The sequence below is a fragment of the Dromaius novaehollandiae genome, chromosome 14 (genome assembly GCF_036370855.1).
Source record: "Dromaius novaehollandiae isolate bDroNov1 chromosome 14, bDroNov1.hap1, whole genome shotgun sequence".
NCBI classification, from domain to species: Eukaryota; Metazoa; Chordata; class Aves; order Casuariiformes; family Dromaiidae; genus Dromaius; species Dromaius novaehollandiae.
The window spans coordinates 1,371,246-1,394,251 of NC_088111.1; the positions used below are offsets into that span (position 1 = coordinate 1,371,246).

At 39.7% G+C, this 23,006-nt stretch overlaps 1 protein-coding gene across 3 annotated transcripts; it reads right to left on the reverse strand.

Moving 5' to 3' along the window:
• Positions 1 to 1,768: 1,768 nt before the first annotated feature.
• LCMT1 (leucine carboxyl methyltransferase 1) lies at positions 1,769 to 22,955 on the reverse strand. 3 transcript variants are annotated; one of them, XM_026103948.2, is made up of 11 exons: positions 22,773 to 22,955; positions 21,445 to 21,536; positions 20,717 to 20,838; positions 19,219 to 19,295; positions 18,441 to 18,502; positions 10,182 to 10,284; positions 8,074 to 8,194; positions 7,182 to 7,283; positions 6,691 to 6,782; positions 4,319 to 4,440; positions 1,769 to 2,661 (listed from the first exon to the last, which is right to left on the reverse strand). In XM_026103948.2, exons 1-11 carry the CDS (start codon positions 22,937 to 22,939, stop codon positions 2,639 to 2,641), a joined length of 1,083 nt encoding a protein of 360 aa, XP_025959733.2. In that variant the 5' UTR covers positions 22,940 to 22,955; the 3' UTR covers positions 1,769 to 2,638. The 3 variants fall into 3 exon arrangements, with proteins under 3 accessions (XP_025959733.2, XP_025959734.2, XP_025959735.1); XM_026103949.2 differs by having other exon boundaries at positions 4,343 to 4,440; positions 22,773 to 22,953; XM_026103950.2 differs by lacking the exon at positions 22,773 to 22,955 and adding an exon at positions 22,509 to 22,632.
• Between the last annotated feature and the right edge of the window lie 51 nt (positions 22,956 to 23,006).

A 23,006-nucleotide genomic window follows, 5' to 3' on the forward strand; every position in this document is an offset into this window, starting at 1 on the left:
GAACAAAAACAGAAGGATACAGAGGGGGGACACAGGTATGTTTCCATAAGGAATTTTTCCACGATTTTTATGGTCTGGATAGTTACTGCAGATATAATTTTGCACTGTTAAGTTTTTCAGATGAAGTTTCATGAGTATAATTTTGCCCTTGTGACCCTGATACTCTTGTCTTTTGGCAGTTATCAGCGAGCTGTCCTTCCTTAAATGTAAGATTCCAATACTCACGTGCAGACCTTCAGAGGAGTATTTCTTGCACTGACCTTCTAAAGTGGCAGACACCAGCAAAGATGATGCTCGCTGCTATTCCTCTTTGACAGCTGTCTGGACTGCTTTGTAACTTGTGCTCCACAACTCCTGCACCATGCTTAGCTGCTGGAAAGAATACCAGCAAGTAAAGGCAAAACTGACTGGATACCTTTACATCGTAATTACTCACTTTTTAGTTTTCATAAGGGTTTGCTTCTCCCCCATCTCTAAAATCTTGATTTAAAGTCAATGGGGAGTAGGGGGCCAGTTCAGGGGGTAAGAGAAGGGTGATATCAACTACAGCATCTTATGCAGCCCCTTTTTATGCCTGCTGAATATCTACTCTTTGCACAGCTACCAGGTCAACTCAGGAGAAACTGTACATTAAAGATGGGGATGGAGGCATGCTGTTTTTTTTTCTTTTTTCAGGTCACTGGCATAGATGCTACATTTAACTAGACAGTAAGTTTGAAGGATTCTGAGAAGCTCTAATTAAGACTGATTCATAGACCCTTATTGAATTTAGCTCCTTGGGTTTATGTTAGGATACGACAGAGCAATTGCACAGTGGGAATAGAAAAAAGAAAAGATTTGAAAGTCAGAAGAGGGTGAAACCAGAAGGCAGAAAGCAGAACCTGCAGGCCGTGAAATGCAGCAGGCTAGCTGCCCCCTGCTTCCCAAGAAGCAAAGGTTCATCAGCAAGTCTGCTTTCCCAATACGGACAGCAGGCAACTGCAGTGGGAAAGGACCCTGTGCCAAACCCTCCAGCCTCTGGTTATAGCTGCTGTGCCCAAGAAGCAGCTTCAATGGTAAAGGGAAGAAGTGAGACAACTAATTGACACCGTTCTGGTCTCCAGCATGTGCAGAGAGAAAGGGTCAACACTTCTGCAGACACAGCTTGCATATGCCTCCTAATAGAAGGGGGGCACAGTTAAGGTAAAACACATAAAAGGTGCAGGCATAAGCATACCATTGAGATTGTTATCTAGGAAGCAAAGGTTATAAGCTCCTTTCACAGTTGCACAAAGCCTCCACCTCTTCTCTTTGGGGGAGGGGAGCTTAAGTGAACACTTTTCATAGACAAGCAGAGCATTTAACTACATAGTGCATTTCTGTGCCTTATTGAAGAGACCAGCTTGACACAACCATAGCAGCAGGGTACCCTGTAGCTACCCGCGACTAAAACCAGCATGTTACTGTGAAAGATGAGAGCAGTGACATGAAGGCCATTTCCTTTTACTACTTCTGTACCTCTGAAATTAAGACTGTCACTTGAAGAACTGTTTAGTTTTTCTGGAATCTCAGTAAGCTTCTTCCCTAGTCCTCCAATCCAAACCCATGTATAAGTATTTACAAAGCCAGGCATTTTTACACTACGGAGAGTCACAAACAGTACTAAAATTTCATATACTTGCAGCTGCTTTAAAAAAAAGCTCTTGTTCAGGCATTTGGTGAGATACAAATAATGTAAAGTCACTAGATCAGATATGAATAGGTAATTACTGATGAGTAAGACATGGGGCAAATTATAAATACTAGACATTTATTTTTCATATAGGAAGGTTGCAAGATTCTATTTCAAACAACAGGGTAGGGCTTTTGTTGCTGTTGAGTTTCTTTTAAGGGGAAAGAATGCAAAACTGGTGTAAAGACACTGCCAGAAGCAGCACAAATGTAATGAATGTTTCTTACCTTTACAATCCCAGTGCTGAACTGGCAAACTAAACCCCTCCCAGTTAAATAAAGTCTGCTTTAACATCATCCAGTTTCTTGTACATCACTAAGAATCACAGATCCCTTTCTGATTCCACCCTTCCCCTACAAAAACAGACCAAATACAGTAACAGCCTTGTCACAACAGTAAAGGCCTGGAGAAAGCCAACAGGCTGACACTTCATAAAAATGAAACCTGAATAGAAAGATTAACCTTCATGATCAGCTGTGCACAGTGCAAAGAGATATCCAATAATGCAGCTCAGTACTGTTTTCCCACTTTCCTGTCACAAATACATTTTACACATCCACAAGAAGACAAGAGAGGAAAATAATATAATACAAGAACACTTTACTTTGTTTTAAGCTAAGGAAGGTGAGCTTTTAAACAGGAATTACTGACATCTTATAAAAGTCCGTCATTATATATCCAGAAAAGGGAGGCGAGTCTTGCATCAGAACAACTGCTCACAATGGTCAAAAAATATTTATTAAAACTACCAAAAGCCAAGAGGAGAGTCAGCATCTGCAGCACTGGTCACTTTTTCACTGGCGCTGCTTACACAGATGAGCAAACTGAAGTTGGCACATGCAAAGTCCCATCATCTCTTCAGTCTTGTCTCTGGCAGAAGGCAGTAGCTGTGGCTTCTGGGCCCATGGCTTCCCTCAAGCAAATATATTAAAATGTGATGCTTGCAAGGCCTATTTGGAAAAGAAAGTAGGAATGAGGGGGAGAAACAAGCGTTTATCATTACACTGCCCATGGCTCACTATTATTAGAATAGTTAGACAAGGAAGGAAGGATGCTTAAAGAAATTTATAAAAACTTAAGTGCAAGATTTGGTGGCAGACAAGGAAATTAGGAAGCCAGGTGAATTGTACTTTTTAAGTGTTTTTGATTGCAATGCAACAATGAAGGAGTACTGAAGTTATTCACAGTAGAAGAAACAATACAGAGGCTGTTAAAGGAAGGGTCTGCCCATGGAATTAAGAGAAAGCTGGGGAAAAGTAGCATTACTAAGGGCAGTAAGTTCACACAGCATAAAGAACAAGCACTTTAGATTAAAACACAATCAGGCACTAGACATTTGATTATCTCCTTTGACGTTTGTCTTTTTTGACTTCTAAGATATGCTGCATCATTCAACTTTGGTACATACAACTACCCTGAATACTTCTCTAATCACAGCAAAGTGTAATGCTAGAGATTCCAGGAATACTGACTACTGCTAGGAGGTCAGCTTTTTGGGCTTAGCTCCTTTAGAAATAAGTTCTCTTTTATAGTCATCACTTTTTAGCCATCGCAAATCAAGTGAAAATTGTTCATTTCTGCAGCTCAAAACTATCGAAGTTGTAGGATTCGGCTTAGGTGACACCACAAGCTAGCACCTCTGTCACAGCAGCAGCACCACAGCATTGTAGATCTAGCTTTATCAGCTGTCAGATACTCTAGTACTCAGTCTGGCTGAGATAGAGGCACAATTTTAGCAAAGTTTCCATCCAATTGATACTTGGTAAGAAGCAGTAAATAAAATTTGTTCTTGAATACTGCTTTGTCAGGAGCAAAGGAGGGGCAGAGAAGGGGAGGAAACAGACATAAACTGGCAGTCAAGAAGCTTTTGGGAAACAATCAAGTCCCTGAAATTGCAGGCAGAAGTAGTGATAAACTGCCTACAACAGTCTCGTCTTTAACTCCTGACAATAATGGCTGCAGACATCCATCCTTCACCCAACCAAACCACAACTCTTGATTTTAATATTTCTTAAACAGCAGTGCCATACATAAGGCTACCTAAAGCATTAATCAAGTCTTTATGCCAAAGAAATTCCAGTCTAGGAGAGAGAGAATTTTAAGAACAAAAGGAACATTTAAGAATTAACTTAAGAAATATTTTCCTCCAGGAACATGTAGCACGGAAAACATCAGTCTTTTAGACAGAAGTAATTGGGGACAGTGCAGAAGAGTAAGACTGGGCTAAGTAATACAAATTTTGTTGTTGTTGTAAGGACACTGATTTTATATATTGTATGTCCATATGATATTTCACACACACAGGATTTGTAAACCCTTCAGTTAGCACGGATACTATAAAGCAGGCAGTTAAAGTAACTCATATGGCATCTCTTAGTGTAAAAATTCTAACTCCCCTGTACTGGACAAGCTTCTAGTTGGGCAGTTCAGATGCCTATACAAATCCTCAGAAGGCTGTGGAAGAAACAGCCATGTGTCACCACCTGGGAGGTGTTCACAGCCCCAACAACAGAAGCAGACCCCATTTCTGCTGCAGGGTATTTCTATCATACACCTAGTGTACAGAGTCCCAGTCTTTCCACATAAGTTTTCAATGTGAAGGGTCACCTTCTAGATCTTGGAGAACATTACCCAGATTACTGCTGTCTTTTGAAGCCCAGCAGATGCAGTAGTGCTGCATTAGTTGTTCAAAGAGTTCCTTTTCATCTAGGAATTCGAGTCCTTCTATCCTGTAGGGATAAAATAAAAATTGTGATTTTAAATTGAAGTCTCAGTACAGTTTCATAAAACACACATCTTTACACCAGAGGAGTGGGAGATATGAAAAATTAGTAGAGCCAGAAAATTATCTTTGTAGTAAATGAATATGGGCACATGACTGTAATGAACATACCACTGCTCCTAGTCTTTGTTGTCAATGTATTAAACTAGTGATCCACAAGATGTTTTCAGCTTCTAATCCATGGAATTCTGTGTTCTAGAATTAATCTGCCTAACTTCTCATGAATACCCATATTTCTTTTTTAACTCCTTTTACTACATCTGGTCTTGTTGGATTTATGTAGACACAATAGCATAGCCTAACAGAAGGAGATTAATCTTTAGCAAAGGATCACAGGAACAGTTTAAGATAATACTTTCTCCAGACAATTGCAACAAGTCCGTATCATGTCTTGGAAGAATGATGTGCTCTCTTGGTAGACCAGTGTAGCTCCTAACAACTCTCCCACATGAGCTCATGATGAAGTACAGACCAAATGATACATATAAGCCCTGAGGAATTTTCTCTAAAAATGGCCCCCTAACTAGAATTCTTGATATAAGATATTTTAATGCCTTGCACCAAACAAATCATAGTAAACCCTACTTCTCCCAAGCTGTCCTTGCTTTAGAAAGTTTAACCTGGCACTTTCCTCCCTCTCTCTAGATTACTTGAATATCAGAGTGCTTATTTTCCACACTAAACACTTCGAAAGGCTGCTACTGTGGATGAAGAGAGAGAAGCTGAGGGGCATCAGTTTTTAAATATATCCACAGAGGTACAAGTGCTGCAAAAGAACTGTGGGTCAAAGATGCTTTACAAATAGAAAGCATTATTTCCCTCATATTAATACTGAAGGACAGATTTTACATAACCTGTTTATTGGCATCAGGAACAAGTAGAAGGAGATGAACAGATATAACAGTTTAAAATGCTGCAAAAGAGTACCAACTCTGTTTCTCCACAAGTGCCATACGGTAAAATCCCATAATCATCACTCCTACTTAAACAACCAATGATTTTCGGTCTCACCTGTTCAGTTCCATGGTTTGAGAAATCCCCATATGCAAATATTTATTTTGATCAAGGTAAGTTGTTTGACTAATTCAAACTATAGTTAATGGGTGACTCGTAGTGATTTACACTTCATATTAAATACCTAGGAAGTTACTCATTAAAAACAATTCCCCCCTTTTTAGTTTTTCTTTAATGCTAAAAATTTAACAAAATCAATGCAGAATTACTTAAGTCACATGCACAAAAATATTTTATGATAAACCAACAGATGACAATGAAAACAAGGACTTCATTTGGAAGATGAATTATCACAGGAAGCCTATTTTAATCAGCTTTTATTTGTGTGAAGCAACCATTTGGCCGTTCAGCTAAGAAACACGCCTCCCTTGGGTAGACCAACATAGTAAAAGCTGAACATTGAAGGCAATGCTTTCTATCTTCTAATGAAGGCAGGAAATATGATTAATACCTTTAATTATACTCTCTATGTACCAAGTTCTGTCTACAAACCCAGGTCTCCAGTTTATGAACACAATATGAACAGAAGATTCAATCCATGAGACAGCTGCACCATTGTTGTGCATAGCTCTACCTTTTAACTTAACAATAGGTCATAGCACTAAGTTACTGCCCCACCTTGGCTAGTTATCTAAATATTCTGCCAAGGAAGAAGGGAAAGAGCAGCAAGATGGGCCATTTTCCATGCATTTGTAGTAAAAAAAGCAAATGGATAAGTAGTCTTACCCAGGCCAATGAGCCTAGAGCAAACACTTGGATGTCACCTCCACTGGGGACATGAAAAGCAGCTGCCTGTTCTGAGAATTTTTGTACTCTCCTAATGCTGCAGAGGCTGGACATTCACAAGAAACATCTTTGGTACTGTAAAAACTCAACATAGCTTTTCTGTAGCATCTGTCTGCAAACTTTTCTCCCAGCTGCTTTATATCTCACCCAAATAAATCATCACCACTGCCAATCTGCTCCTGTAGCAAGAAAACCTTCTGGATTGTTAATGTTGCTCCGGGCACTATTCTTAAGGTTCTGCAGGAACTTGAGACTCAGCCACGTTCTGCCTAGCTAGCATCTGTACACAGCCTCCCTTCTGATACAGTAGGGGATCCCATACTACTTATTGACATGAATTATGTTAGAAATGGCATCTGAAGATGATTTTTGGCTGCAAGCAAGCTATCAGCAATACCTTTTCACATCAGCCTGTGGCAAAAAGCTGTATACTTTCATCATATCAATGGCATGTGCAGTTTCCCAGCCATTTAACAGCAATCGTTCCCTCTGTAAAATAAACAAGCAGCATGGTTTTCAGAGGACTCAAGAATACCAGAAACCAGTTTTTGCCCCAATGATTTTGTAGGCCATCTACTTGACCTATTCATTGAAGAGCTCTACACTCTTCTCTAAGCATCTGCTTCTAACCACTACTAAGAGTGTACAGTGGGCTAGATGGAGCTATGCTCTGATCTAGTGCAGTTCTTGTACAATTACAAAAGCTAGGTGATATCTAGCAACCCTGGCATTAATAACAAAAAATGATCATAATGTGGATGGGAAAGGTTTTCAGTAGATAGCAGCTGCCCAGTCCAAAAATCTGCTTTCGTCAGTGTTCAGAGCCTTACAATTTGCAGACATATTAAGTTTGATATCAAACACACCCCAAGTTCTGTGCCTCTCTACCTGAGAGTCTAAGGATTTGCAGACTTCCACTCCGGCCAGGTTACATTGTCTTCTCTGCAAGTTCTCAATCATGATCTGTCCAAACCGATCTGTCATGTTCACCTCAGAGAATGAGACAAAAAGTGTTTCCCCTCTTTGAAAAGAATGTAATCACAGTGAAAAGTGGTAACTGGGTTAAACTCTAATTGCCTACGCTATAAAATGTGTAGGATAACATTAAAGTAAGTTTCATATATTCTCCCACCAGGTCTCATTTCCCACTGCCACAGCCTCCTTAGCTATGTCACTTTTGCAAGTTGACTGCCAGTTTAATGCTTTTAGCGACAATGCCATTTCCTTTATGAACACAGGAACTGCGCACTGGGAACCGAAGATTGACTCTGCTTTAGGTTGTCAGCACCTTGGTTTAGATCTATAGCAGTGATTTAGAATATGGAAGATTCTGTTACCAAATCCTAGAGCTACCTCGTTCCCCTGCAGCAGCTTTTCCCTTCCATACAGAAAAGTTCAGTTCACGCTGTGGTGATTTTTGCTCCACTTTGCCACAGAACTCTAATGCTATAAATTCGTATTTAACATTGAGCATCATTTCTTTTACTTCTGTTTTACCTAAAACAACATTTTACAGTTTTCTTCATAAATGCATTGTCTCAGTTCTTTTAGTTCAAGATGGCCTAGCAATTATCCTTCAGAATAACTGTACATTCCTTGCATGAATATACATAATGAGCTAACAGATCTACAAGGTAAGACGCATTACCAGAGAACTCCAGCTGAACCCTTGTCTATGGAAAAGGATATAGCCTACTCTTATTTTACAGGCAGAACTCCTAATTTCAAAAGCAATTCTTATGACAATAATGCAGCCCTAAAAATGTCACTTTTGTTTTACCTGCTCATAATTTATAAACATTGCCACTGGAAAAGTGCTTGCTGCCCACTTCAAAAGATTTGCAGATTGTTGTGGCGTCATGTAAACCAGCACACATTCTGTTATCAGGAGAGTTGGCAATCTTTAAAACAAAAAATAAGAGAAGTATTTCTAGCAAAACAACAAGAAAAAACTATAAAGAATTATTAGCAAGTCATTTCATGTGCCCAAAAATTCTTTAAAAAATTCCTCGCCTTTATGAACTAGACATCTAAAGCTGAATTAAATAGTTTCATCAAGTGGACAGGACTGGGGTTTTCTGGCAGTTGCCAAATTAACCATAGTAAACTCCTATGGTTACAAAACTGGACATTAGGAAACAATCTCCCTTAAGCCAAACATGCTATGAACACAGAACAATCTGTATCCTATGAGTGTCTTCTGAACTCTGATAGCATGAAGAGAAGTACACATTAAAATGCATTTTGGAGAAGAATCATGCCCTATGTACACAATCAGCTCTCTTTCAGACAACAGTAAAACTCTGAATAAAGTACAAATAGAAAAATGTTTGCTCTTAAAATAAAAATTAATTAGACAAATTTATTCAGGTATCAGGAAAAACCTTCACGTATTACATAGCAAAATACAATCTATGGTTTGCACATTGCCTCTTTCCCCCATCCACAAGACATGATTAATTTTGCTTAGGATTAAGGAGTTCTCTTTTAATTGCTGGAATGAACAGGAAAAAAGTAACCAGGAACAGCAACGTAGACAAGCAAGATGAGATTTCAGAAGATGGAAGTGCAAAGATTTAAATGGCAATTTGATGCATTCTGCTTACCCATATGCTTTCTCCCACCCAGCCAGATAGCTGCTATTTATATATCTTTGATTTGAAAGGTATGTCCATCATCTACTCTAAAAACTTACACTGCACCCCTCTCAGACGTCTAAAACTTGAATAATAAAATCCCAGACATTAGATTCCGGAGTTAAGTTCTCAGAGGACTCCATAACAATTGTTTTTACCAAAAAAGTCTAAGGAAATTACAAGACAAGCTTTAAGCAGAGGCAATAGAAACTAATTGCAAAGATAAAACTCTGAAATAACTCAACACAGACATAATTAGTCTTCATTTTACCAGCTAAGCTCCTAGAAATCTTGACTCATACCCCCCATAACAATAGGGGTGGAAGACATTCACTTATCTAGGTACTATCCAGTCAGCATTAACAAGATACAATTGAACCAAAGAAGATTCCACTCAGAAAAGAGCACAGCTTATGACACTGATACAAAAGGGAAAATCATCTCTATTTTAGATAGTGATGCTCAAAATGCACTGGATTATAAATAGCCCCCCTTCTTTCAATGGAAAGGGGCAATGACCACAATGGTTTTAGCTTAATTTCCTAAGGGAGCAGCTTATGCAGTCATGCTTTGCATATGCATACATCTATGCATCCATATCCCTCCCTCTTCTAAATTTTGATTCTATTAGCTAAATTTCAACCAAATTAGACAAAGGGGTAGAAATCTCCAGAAGAGTTAAATTCATGAAAGATGAAAAACCTTGTCTCTGAGAAGCTCTAAGGCAGAGAATGGCTGCTGTGGGAACTCATCCCCTATGGGACAAAAGACAATTAAAAAAAGAGAGAAGACCTTAACAACTGCCTGACTTACAGCAATAACTTTAGCTTGTAAGGACCATATATATCAGACAAGCAACCACTAGAAGCATGTTCACAAAAAACAACAAAAAACCCAAAATGAAAAACACACCACAGACCTCATTCATTCCAGCAGTTTAAGACCAAGAAACCAATAGTTCTTTAACGTTTGATCTTTTCAGGAAGACGAAAACGCATTTTGCAGAATGGACTACGTAAGAAACAACCTTGCTTCAGGCTTGGACTACTAAGCAGTAACTGCAATAACAGCCTGCTCAGTTCAGTGAGGCTACAGGAGGTGTCTGCACAATTCCTTCTGCTCAAAGGGCTCAGAAAAAGGTAACCATGGAAATAGCATAATGATAACTGGATGCAGATACTGTATGTCCAAGTCTGACTTTCCAGTCTGTTTCCACAAGCCCTCCTCAAAAAAAAACAAAATAACACCTTACTGTATATCCAGGTTATGTTTCTTTAGCTTTTCCTCCAGATCTGATGAGAAACGGAGATCTCCTCCTATTATGGAATATCGACTGGAGTCTAGGCTGTGAGAATCTGCAGGTTTAAATTTTGAGAGACTAATGGTTACAAATAAGAGGGATGCCAAAATTACAAAATTGCTTAGAAAGCAAACGAAAAACCCGCAAAAACATAGGCGCATAGGAGGTTGAAGTCCACTTGATTTGTTATACCTAACAATTGACAGCAAACTCCTCTTCTCCAAATATTAGTTACCAGATTATGTTTTATGGATTGTGCTATATTAGCATGAGAATCTGCAACAAGCCTAGTCTTTTACTCTGCAGCCACTATAATGCAGATAGGGTATCCCATCTGTTACCATGGTTTCAAGGAATGCAGAGAGAAGAAAAAAGTGTGAGGATCAAAGACTTGGAGGAGAGGTTGTTTGAGAGGGTTTTTTTCCTATTGTTTTTAGAGTCTTTTTGGATGACCCAATATATTTATACATACTTCCTTCAATAATGTATGAAAAATTTAAGAGTAACAACATATCAAAAATCAACAATACATACAGTTATGTAATATGCATGGGTATCAGACACACAGGTTAGGTGTTCAAAAAATTATAATTTAGGCTTTTCAAAATGATCTTGTGATGGTATTACAAATTTGAAATCACAAGCTTAGAAAAGGTATTCCAAGAAGCAAATATACCTCCTTGGCATACAACAGGCAGCAAGCTCCTATCAATGCTTTCCAACAAAAAGAAGGAACTAATACTAAAGTCAAAAGGCATTCTGCCATTGACTCATACTAGCAAAAGTATAAGGAAGCCACTAGCAGCATGAGCATTTTGCTATCAATAGCATTCTGACATTTGGTTGCAACCAATTCAAACATATAAGATCAGTCACCATAGAAAGAATTTTACAAGTATAATATCAAAACCACTTAAATATGTAAAATTGTCTGGAAATACATCAGACTGCTCTTCCATCCATGCTTTAGCTTTAACTCGAAAGCTGCACTACTGGAGTGAAGTCATGAGGCTAGAACATCACATTCATTTTCCCCCTCCAACAGCATGAGTGTGACAATAACAAGCAGTAAACTAAACAGTGGAAAAACCCCAGCGTGAGAGATTAAAGTGGTCTTGTAGTGGTCAGTCAATATATGCCTGCAGTAGCTATCACCAGCTCTGGCATGGCTCCACCTGGAACCCCACAGCACCGCTGCACACAGCCACAGCTTCTGAATGGCAACACAGGAGCCGACGTCAAGAGTTGGGTGAAGAGAGAAAGAGAAGCCGAGTGGCTGGAGAGACAGGATGAAAGGAGTTTTCCATTTCAGGAGGAAAAAAAGCAGCAGCAATTTGTTAGCGTTGGAAGCACTGCTTAATCCAGAAGATGCAACTCCACCTAATTTTCAAGTGACCAGCTCTCCAAACATGTCACTAGCAATGCTTCTGAACAGGTAAAAAAAACCCAGAATGGTTCATGAAGAAAGTTGTAGGAAGAAAATAAGTTGTGCAGCAAATGATTCAACATTTTGAGTCAAGGTTTTTTTCCTATGTACGTGTTCTATAATAGCTATACTACTTCCCACACCCTTCTATTTAAGTTATTATATCAAGGCCACGATAATGGCATCCAAAGGCTGAACAAAGATTGCTTACTGGTACAAGCAGAACACCAGAGCCTTTTTTTTTGGCAGGGGGAGGTGGGGGAAGGAAAGTATTTATATACCGGTTTGCCTGCTGTCCAGATTTACCGACTTGAACATACTAGTATGTTAATTTTGACCAGAAATTAACTGCAAAAAAATGTTTAAATGATCCATAATGGAAGCAGTACAAACACTTCAGAGATGAAGTAAATGCCTTTTGCTCGCACCATGATGATTCGAGCGTTTTTATCAGGGAAGAGCAGGAAGGAGCAAAAGCTCTCAAATTTTAGGTCCAGAATTCTCTAGAAGCAGTTTCCATCATAACAGTCCAAATTTCAGCAATCAAATTTATTAACACTGTTTTTTAAACAGCCTGCAGACATACACACAAGAAAACAGAAATCTGTTAAGCCTTGATATGGTGGGAGAGGGGACATCAAGAGGAAGTAACCTGGGTGATCCTCTGTGCTAATCTGTATAGCTTGGAAGAGTTAAAAGAATTGTTTTTGGAGATGTTGGTTGGGGACAAGAGAAAATAAGCAACCATCTAGCCATAGTTTCAAGTTACCTACTAGAAAAAGCTAGAAGAGGTTTAAGGATGACTTGACCCAGTGGAAATACTCTTTAAACCTTAAAGCTAAGTACACTTAATGCCTGGGAATTTCTTTAGGATTGCATAGGACTCCCTCACAGCAGAAAACTTTAAATGGCCAAGAAAGCTGAGGAGGGATAGATTCAGTTCCTTTCTGCAAAAGTCTCTTACTCCCAATGCAGTTACTTTACTTCCATTTCCAGTACTTGGGCCACCTGGCTCTCTTTGGTCCATTCAGACAGAATGCACTTGTTCCTCCACACAGCTTCCTGCAGACTTTCCTTGGCCCTCCACTGCTGGTGGCTGGAAAACCACCACAGAGGAAAATTCAGGCAGAGCTGCATGCACATCACACGCAAGCTGGTACACTTGTTAAAAATTGTACACTTTAAACATACTTGAGCATCTCATTAAATATCTCTCTAGTTCATATATGTCAACATTTATGAACATTACTTCTACCTCAGAGCAAATCCTAGGTAAGAATATGAAATTTCCACATAGCAATTTTTAAATGCAAGTAGAGGCAAAAGAAAAAGACAGAGTTTAAGCCCAGCCTCTTCTAAAATTCCTTGTAAGATTTTCTGCCAGCTTCCATCTTTGGCCTATATATGACAAAATATCCTTTTCTATATAAAGTCAAAGGGATGAAGAGATCAGCCTTTATTAAGCAAACAACTTCAAATATTTAAATCAGACTGACAACTGTTCCATCACTTCACATTTAGATAGCAGAAACTCACTTAATGCAGGGCAAAGATAGCTGATAGCTGGAATCATCATTGTTCCAAGCCTGGAGGCCAAAAGTCAAAGTAAGGCCGTAAACACCCCAGAAAATAATGCAATGCTAGCTCATGGTCTTTGGCACCAATTTCAACTTTATTGCACTGTTTAATGCTCTAAATATGAAAATTTAAAGATATACTTCCATCCTGATGGAGCAGTGTTGGTGCAAATGTATTTTATAACATAACCTACCTACAGTGCAGTTCAAAAAGAAAAAGCAAACTTCAGCCTGCTAGTGCAGCCACATTGTCTTCACGGATTTCTTATTAAGAACAAGAAGTTTCATTTAATGGAATCAATTTCTTTATGTAAAAAGAAAAAACCCTTATTGTAATCTCACTCTTCCAAGGCACCTCCCAGTGACGTCCCCACAGACAGGAACCCTACCCGGCTCCACCAGCACCCTGCCCCGGCAGGAGCACGGCTGCTGCCTCCCCTCCTTGGGCTGGGCCAGAGGACAACACACCCACGCTGCCCTGACACACGAGGCAGTTCAGCAAGGATCAGGCGTAAGGAAAAGCCATTTGAAAATGGAAAAAGCTTCCCTACTACGTGATCACACTATGAATGTGCACTCTGTGCTAGAAGAGAAACTGCCCCCAGAAACCAAATTCCTTATTTGAAAGGATTACTTTCTATGAATAACTTTTCTGTTGTCTTGCTTACAAGCTCAACTCTCTTGACAGTTTTTAAGTAAAAAGGGCCACCTTGTCGTGACTCAGGCCAGCTGTCCTAATGCTGGGACAGCCAACCTTTGGTGACTTAATCCATTGAAAAAAATCTCATATTCTAAGCACTAATTCTCCTCCACAGGCCAGTGTTTCATCATGGCTTTAGCAAAGTTGATTAATCCTGATGTCATTTTTTTTTTAGAGCACATAGCTACCTTATGGTTTTCTTTGTGATGCTTAGACCCAGCCTATTCAGTTTTGTACAATGTTTATCACTTAAACATATATGAAATAAAGGATTTAGAATTACCAGATTCATATTTCATTTGAGAATTACCAGGGAGGGAAGAGGGAAGGAGAGAAAGAAAACCACCCTCTCCATCACCTAAACACAAAGACTCCTTTCAGCCCATTATTTAGGTATAATACAACAGAGAATTTTTTGCTCTGATCATACAAGTGGTGTACTTTCCATGATTTTTGGAAAGGAAGTAACAATACAAGTGGTTTGAATTTAGATGTCATTACAGTAACTGAATGGTAGCAAGTGTTGCTTATAGTTGCCTTTTGACCTCACTGCAATAAAGTTTCCCTTTACAGAAACATGCTGTTATATCAGCAAATGAATGCTTAGTTTTTGTGGTAGACCTCAGGCACTCACTCCCTACATTAATCCGTGTATTGAAGAAGCATTACAGAACCATTCGTTCTTTAAGTACAGTAACACCTCTGCTATAAGAATTCATTTTTCTTTTCTCACTTCTTTCCTAGATTAGTGTAACACTTTCCTAGAGGTCTTCCAACAGAAAGCAGGTAGGATATTATTGATTCGAAGTGCTTTCATTAAGATTCATCCTAAGGTACCTTTGGCAGCTTTACAAACAATTGGTCCATGCAACCTATTCTGTAGGCTCTCAGTCATAACAGTACTGGTTTCACTCAGACTGTTTGCAACTATAGCATCAGAGCAAGGGTATACATCAAAATACAAAGAAATTCACTCCATCTTGCAAGTACAGGATCCTCTCCAACACAAGGCATGCAAGTCACCAAGACATCAACATTTCTGACCTCTTTAGTAGCTCACAAGCAAGTTTGCAAACACAGAAAGAAGGAAGTTAAGTAAACAACTCCCAAAGCTGGAAAAGCCAGAGACAAAGTGGGGATCACTTAAGTGGCACAGAAAGACAATAGTTCATGGAAATGTAATTTGCACCTGCAACATAGCAAAGGTGGAGTACTACCTTCCTGACACTAGTGATTTCATCATAAACCAGACAACATCACTGAACTTTGAAAACAACTGAAGTTGATATTGCCACAGCAATGTCAAATTACTGCATGACTCCACTGCTCTTCCCTGGAGAGCTAACATTCCCAGTGAAACGACAAAGCTGTTCAATGGCAAGTGTCATCTTGCTGCATTTAAGGGCAAAGAGTCCACAAATATCTGTACTTGAATTGCAAGCCATGCTGTCAGTGCTTTCTCTAAAGGGCAAGGAGAAAGCAGATGTTGCCCTGAAGCCAAGAAAGTTGTCTTTTAGCACTAGTTCCATGAAACGAAGCCATTTAGCACGAGAGGAAAAGCAGTAAGAGAACAAGAGTCATGTCAAGGGATATTACATCAACTCAAGCAACAAATTCTGAAGTACATACACAGACTATTCCTAATATACAAGAGAGTGTGGAACAGATTTAGGATAAAAAAAGACAAGAATGATTAACATTGCACTATCCTCTGGACGTGCTGCTTCATTATGCCATATTACAATCCCTGTGACAGCTAGCATTCCCACAAGTTTGGCATTAAAACTATCCTAACAGCTGTATCAGGTCAGACCAAAGATTCACCTAGTATGGCATCCTAACTCTCAAAGGCCAACAGCAGCTATCTAGGGAAAAGAAAAGAGAGGGTAAGCATGTACTACCATCAGGGACATCTGTCTTCTAATTTTTTCCTAAGAATTCTTAACTTTTATTTGGATTTTTGGACCATTACCGAGCAGCAAGTTGATGCTTTCATGTATATATTATAGTCCCCCAATCTTGTATCTGGGCAGCAACAGGCAGCCAGCAGCCTATCATTTCACACTAAGGCGCACAGTTTTTCACCCCCTGCATACCACTATCTTCATTGAATTAATCACCAAGTCACTAGTTTAGTAAGATTCTTCTACATTTTTTTTACCACTCTGGAGAGTGTGGTATTGCCTACAAGCTGCCACCTCCATTTTCCTAATCATTTTTTAGTTTTGAACAACATATCCCTGAGCACAGATCTCCACCCCCCTCCACAATGAAAATTAATCACATATGTCTACCTTTCATCCCCATTTCTTTATCCATGTGAGAACCATTCCTTCCCCCCACCACCCCAACAGCAGCTTAATTTCTTGGGGAACCTTTGGTGACAGAGTCAGTTAAAAGACTTTCAGAAATTCAAGCGCTGTATTAACTGGATGTCTTTGTCCAAAATGTCTGCTGACTCCTACAGAGAACTCCAACAGGTTTGTGAGGCATAACTTACCTTTACAAAAGCCATGTTGACTCTCTCAATATATTATATTATTCATGTGTTCCACTAAGTCTGTCTGTTAGAGTTCCTACTAATTTGTCCAGTAGAGACATCAGTCCTACTGGCTTGTAGTTCCCTGGATTTCTCCTGGAGCCCATCAGGTACTAAGACAGTTTTAAAATGAGAGGGTATATACCAGTTAGTAGTTGAGCTATTCCATTGTCAGGTTCCTTCAGAACTCTAAGAAATCCCTGGGGTCACACAATATTCATCTGACTGTTCAATTTGTCTATTTATTCCACAGCCTCGTCTGCTGGCCATTCCATAGATATGTCCTTCAAAGAAGGATATTTCAACATGGAATTCACTCAAACTTATCTGTGGTTAAGTGTCAGTTAAAACTAGCATCCTACCACAGACTTCCATCACCTCCAAATATTTGAACATTATGCTGTATACCAACGATCTTGGTGTGGTAGGACCCGTCCAGCCCGGCTGGGGTAAAATTGCTACTCTAAAGCTTTTAAAACCCAGCACTGAAAAAGAACAAGCAAATCAGTTTAGAGAAATAAGCCACTTCAATACTTACAACGACATAATTGCAGCTGACTGCTGTCGCTTGTTCATTAGTAGCTGTTAACTACAATACACTGTTTGCAACTTGATAACTTTGCTGTTATTCTGCTGTACTAGACACATCTAAGCTGTTCAATAACACAAATACTATGAATTGCCTCTAATGGACCTTGTATTAATGACTTTTTAAGAAAGCTTATGCTGAATATCTCATTGTATGATACTGTCATAGCAAGATCTCTTACATGGATCGCAAAGGTACTTAGAAACCCTTTTCCTAAGATGGGGCATTGGATTTTCATCTTTTGAGACCTAAATTAGCAATGGAGAATTCTGCCATTCGAATGGCATGTACAAGGTTGGTAAGTTAAGACCCTTTAATACACAGCAATAAAATGTGCATAATATGCATAAACATGCACAATCTAATCTGCATGTGGTAGAACTTTGGTCCAAGTTCAAGCACTAAGAACGCCTTGGAGTAAAGCTCCCCTACATCTTGCCTCTGGCAGTAAGGGCACACCTCCTCACTCTTAGTACAGGCACCTTTTCAAGCCCTCTAGACCCTTAGATAGAATTGTGCATATAAAAAGCACCAAAAGAATTTATCATATCAGGAAACACAAGACCACCCTAACTCTGTTTCAGGGCCACATCTGCTAACACAAATTAGTTGGTATCTTAGATGCAGATAATTACTGTTCCTCCTGAAGGGCCCAAAACAGCTACTACAGTGCAGTAGCTTCTACTCAGGCACTGAGAACACTACTGAGCAGAACAGTTTTTTCACAAGTAAACAGGTTTTTGAATTATAATCTTGACACAAAAACAATGATCCAGTAAGCCAAGACAGAGTACTATCAAACCACAGCTTCTAAACATACGTCCTCTTTTGAACACTATTTAGGATAAGTGGCTCCTTGCTGTAGGTAGGAGTATTTCTGGCAGATTGTAACGTTGCCCTCATGAAAGCAAAACTTCAGAAACTAAAATTCAGAGTATAAAATGTTAAGTGTCACTGGCTTCTGAGAATGGACTGTGCAGACTGTATTTCTACCGTGAAGACTCTGTTAAATGTAAAGACTTGTGCTCTTAGAAAAAAAGACTGATGAAAACAATCAATAGATTGTTTTTTTAAATCAAGTATACATGATCCTCAGTAGCATTTCTCCTTTTCTGTGACAGAGGACAAAACACAAGCTAAACTACGAGGGGAAAAAAAACTGGGGGGGCAGAACAAAATCCCTTCAAGAGAAAACATTTCTAATATGACACAGAAGCAAAAGGACAGGATATTAAAAAAAGAAAAAAGCCTCTTCTTTCCCAAATCTCTGTCCACACAGTGCTTCAAAATTAAAAGCCTGCCCACATAGCAGAACAAAGTGATCAGAAAAGTTTTTAAAGTGCTGCAGCACATTGCTGACTTATTTTTAAGATGACTCACCTATTAGAAGAGACTCCCCTGAATGGGATTCCATAATTGGTTTTGACAGGGGAGGTTTTGATCTGTGGGAAGCAGGAAAAAGCATCTTTGAGCAGTTAAGCTTGTTTAACTGTGTGTTTAAATAGATATATATATATATATACACATATATATATATGGACAAGAGACTATGTCTGCCATCTACTGGAAATAAAAATGTTTGCAAGTTAGACTTAGTAATGTAGCTGCCTTTTACAAGTGAGGATACAACAAATCTGCCCTCCCTTGCCCCTCTCCCCCAAAAGGAAGCCAAACAAAAACCCAATCACTTAAGTTTTGAGCTAGTATCTCAAGACAAATCCAAACCCTCTCTGCAGGTGTTCTCCATAAGCCTTAATTTATTCACTGAAACGGAATATTCAAATATAGTATCAGTTATCCTCTCTCTGTTTCAACATGCAAGTCTGGGAATTTACTGTCATCTTCAGTAGTAAAAGAAGCAGATTTAATTGCCTCTAATCATCTTGAGGCTTCCCCTGTCTCTCATTTTTCTCACTCAAAAGTCAAGTCTGCTTTCCCCCTGCTAAAGCTTCCACATAACAACCTCTGCAATCTGCAACAGCAGCTGGACAGTTTTATGCATGACTTGCCTGTATAATCAAAGCTTTATTCCAAATCCTAGAGCATGAATTGTTTCTCAGAAGGGAGATGTAATAATAACATCCATAGCTTATAATTCATGACATCCTGCTGAACTAAATCCAGTTTTGTATAGCAAAACACAAGCAATAATACTTACTTGATATTATGTATTTTTCTTGCAACTATCATTGGAAAATCCACTTCAAAATATTTTCTAGGAAGAAGATTTTCATCCTGAGAAATGGCATAAGAGTTTAGCATTAGGGACATTCAAGTTTCACTTGCACATGAGGAAAAAACATACCTTTATGCTCCAAGAAGTTTTAGGTTCATTTACTTCAGCATTCCTAATAATAGTTAGTATACCTTAAAGTCTCTCAGCTTAAAAAAAAAAAAGTCAAGCAATATTAACATGTTGCCTAAGCATCAAGAAAAACAACTTCTTATGCTATGTGGCAGTCCTAGACATGAGATCACTGAAACATAAGTTCCAACAATATACTATCAGGATTTAAAAGAGCACAGTAAGAGGAAACAATTATTACATTTTACCATGCACCTCCAGTATACTCTACAAAAGGAATGAGAAACATTTCGCACAGGTTTACACTGAAAGTGACTAAATTCTACAACTTGCCATCAGACTGACAGCCAGACTACAAGAACATCGGTATTTCTCTATTACAAAAAAGTGGAAAATCCCTTCATTTCATAGTGTCATGCATCATTTGACACCCTGATAAGCTGTGCCAAGTCTCTCCCTGTGCTACAGTTCTTTTATGATGAACACATACTGCAAGTCCCAGCTTGTCAATCTAATGCATTTCTGAACGGTAGTTTAAATCAGTAGTCAGAACACTGAAGTTTAACTGGGTCCCATCTTCTTTTCCTTAATCATACTCTAACTGCTATTTACGACAAAAAAAGAGTTGGAATTAAGGGCTCCACTAACTTTTAAATCTCAGTTACAGGAATTTTAATAAAACTGTGTATTGACATAGTTTTCATAGAAATGTAGTAAGGGGAAAATTTCACATCTCAAAAAAATTAATTATCTATTTCCCTTCCACTGACTGTAACAATGATTTGTGACCAAGGAAAATTAAACTAGCCTCTTTGGACTTTCTTCCAGAAATAAATTCACAAAAGTATATGATTATGAGAAGCTAAGATGCTTTAGAGAGGGATTTTACTCAGAATGATAGTATTATTCTGAAATTAGTCTGAATTATTGTAAATTACAAAGCAATAACTCAGAAACTGGTAGATGGGGCATGTACAATCCTGAACATTGGTACCTCACTTCTGTTTTAATAATACAGGATTTAAAAAGTGAGATCCTAAACTTCAGAGAATACCAACATGTCATGTTCAAGCTCTGCTCCTGGAAGTCCACTAGAGGTCACCTTCATGTCACACGCTTGGTAAAAGCCGGTGAAAACAACTTCTCACCCTGCACTGCAACTTAAAGATACCCAAACATGTTCTAAGCAAGCTGAGGCAAAGTTCAGCCTGGACAGTCTGCCACGCTACTTGGCTAGCTGTGCGTGTCCACACTGCACTACGGGATACAGCGCAGATAAGCCCTCACAGAAGAGCGCTTCAGAGAGCTGCACAAATCTCTATCTGGGATCATTACTCTCAGCTATCATTACCTTTAATCTCCAGAACAGAGTATCCATGCCAGCACCAAGATTAACGATTTGACAGTTGCATTCTGTCTTCTTTAGAAAAGCCTTAAGCAAATAACTGACTCCATGAACACGAGCATAATAGCCTGTTGAAAAAAGGTTTTTTTAATTATTATTTAATATAATATTGACTGATTAACACATACTGAGATTTTTACGTAACTTTGTAAACTTGTCTATCAAAAAAGGTGTTTCCTGGGAAGAATAATACACTTTCTTTAAGATATCTAAGGTGGTTGTTTTTAATCACTAACAAAATCTGATGCACTGAAAAAATGTGGTTCCTTGGGTAAACAAAGTTTTAGTCCAGTTTCACCTTGACTAGACCAGATTAATTCTAGGCAGAGTGGACACTTAAATCTTGCAGAGACCAGAGCTGGCATATACCCTGCTGTCCTGGGTCAAATCAACATTTTTGATTGCTTTGTAGAGATTACTGTCCATTAAGTGAGAAACAGAGACACTCCATTCAGGAGGCTGAAAGCAAAGGACAAGGTTTTTGATTAAAAGGATAATATTTAAAAGATCAGATACAGTATGCAGTTGCCAGTGTGAAGAGTATTTCTATTATACTTTTTACACACTTGCTACATTCTGTAATATCTAGTATGTGGAAGCCTTGCCAGCTGCTCTTCAAGACTAGTTAAGAATACATTTGCATTATCTTCATCCACATTCACATGCCAACTTGCCTCTATTGATTTCAGGGGCTTTTCTTTCTTTGGCCTGTCTCACAAAATACTGGATGTAAGGATCCTTCCAGTAGCCAACACTTACAGCAAATCTGACAAGTGGAGGAAAAAAAATAGGAGAAGAATCATGAAATAAGGCCATCAAGATTTACTCAAAGATATACAAGCTGAAAGGGTCACTTTCACCTGCATCTATATACAGCCAAGATTTTAAAATGCTGTTGAACATGTGGAACTATTTCAATTCAGAAGTTATAAACAGTCTGGTTAAAATTCTAGCTGTTGCCATATTAAACAAGCACCTTTTTAATAGCTTCTGCACTATTTGAGGAACTTCCACAGGTGTCTTCACCATAATCTCAAATATTTCTTTTTTGAGGACCCAGCAGAGGAACTGTCTGAAGTTCCTTAGACTGTACATCACGCATGTTTTACTTCTATACCTCATTAATCTATGAACTGTTGTCACTTATCCCAGAGCTTCCAGATATCGCTAACAGACAATAACACCATTCTAGAAGAAATAACTAGTTTTACAGCTGATTTGAGAAGATTAACTGTCAAAAAATACATTATTGCTATACTAATAACAAGGGAAGGGATAAAAAGCCAGCAACAACAGAAATTAAATTCATGCCCATGCATAAAAGAGCAACAAAATTCATCACCTCCCCCACCCAAGCATGCACCCTCCAGAGAAGATAAGGTAAAGAACTCTGAAAAACAACAAAAAGCTTTTCCTGAGATAGGACATCACTGGAATATCAGATTCCCACCACAACTCTAATTCTCAGTGTACGCAGTTCTCTAACTAAATTCTAAACTGAAAATAAGGCGGTTGATTAATAACAAGGCTTGAAAAGTTTATGGCAAACCAGAGGGCTGAAGCTGTTAGACCCACAGGGAGAGAGTTTCACGGCAAACACTCAACCACCTCTTCAGGTGAGAAACTCTCGTGACATTTTGAAGTTTATTTCTCTAAATACAGTTTCTTTTTTACAGCTTGACCGCATTTGTTGCTGACGAGAGGCCTTCAGAGGCCTCAGTGACCACGGCGCTCTCACCCCGGCAAGTAAAAGTGGCAAAAGGGACCGAAGAAGCCGCCGCAGCTCCCCAGGGTGCGACACACGCAAAGGAGGGAGGGTTTTGCCCTTTCCAAGCCGGTCCAGCGGGGCCACCCCGCGTTTCGCCTCCCCCAGGGGCGCCCGGGCGCGTCCCTCCCCCCCCCCCCCCGCCAGCGCCCGGGGCCACCGGAGCGCCGCGGCCCGCCCCGGAAAGCAACAGCCCCGCTCCGCCTCCGGCTCCGGCTCCCCCCAGGCCGCCGCTACCGTTTGCAGACGGACGCGTCCTCGCAGGTGCCCCGGACCGCCTCGTCCGCCTCGTCGAGGCCGGCAGCGGGGAGGTGGTCGCGGGCGGCGGCCGCCATGGAGGGCGCGGGCGACGGGAGCGCCGGGGAGCGCGCCAGCCGCGGCGCCCCGCCCCCGCCGCCTTCCATTGGGTGCCGTCCGCCCCGCGGAACTCGGGGGCGCGCCGTCACGGTTGGCCCAGGGCCTTGTCAGTTT

Coding starts and splice junctions, on each gene's coding strand:
- LCMT1 (XM_026103948.2), bottom strand. CDS start 22,939: ATGGAAGGCGGCGGGGGCGGGGCGCCGCGGCTGGCGCGCTCCCCGGCG. Junction 8,195..10,181: donor AAACATAACCTGGATATACA/GTAAGGTGTTAT, acceptor TTTGTTTTAAAG/ATTGCCAACTCTCCTGATAA. Junction 6,783..7,181: donor GCAAATCCTTAGACTCTCAG/GTAGAGAGGCAC, acceptor TTTATTTTACAG/AGGGAACGATTGCTGTTAAA.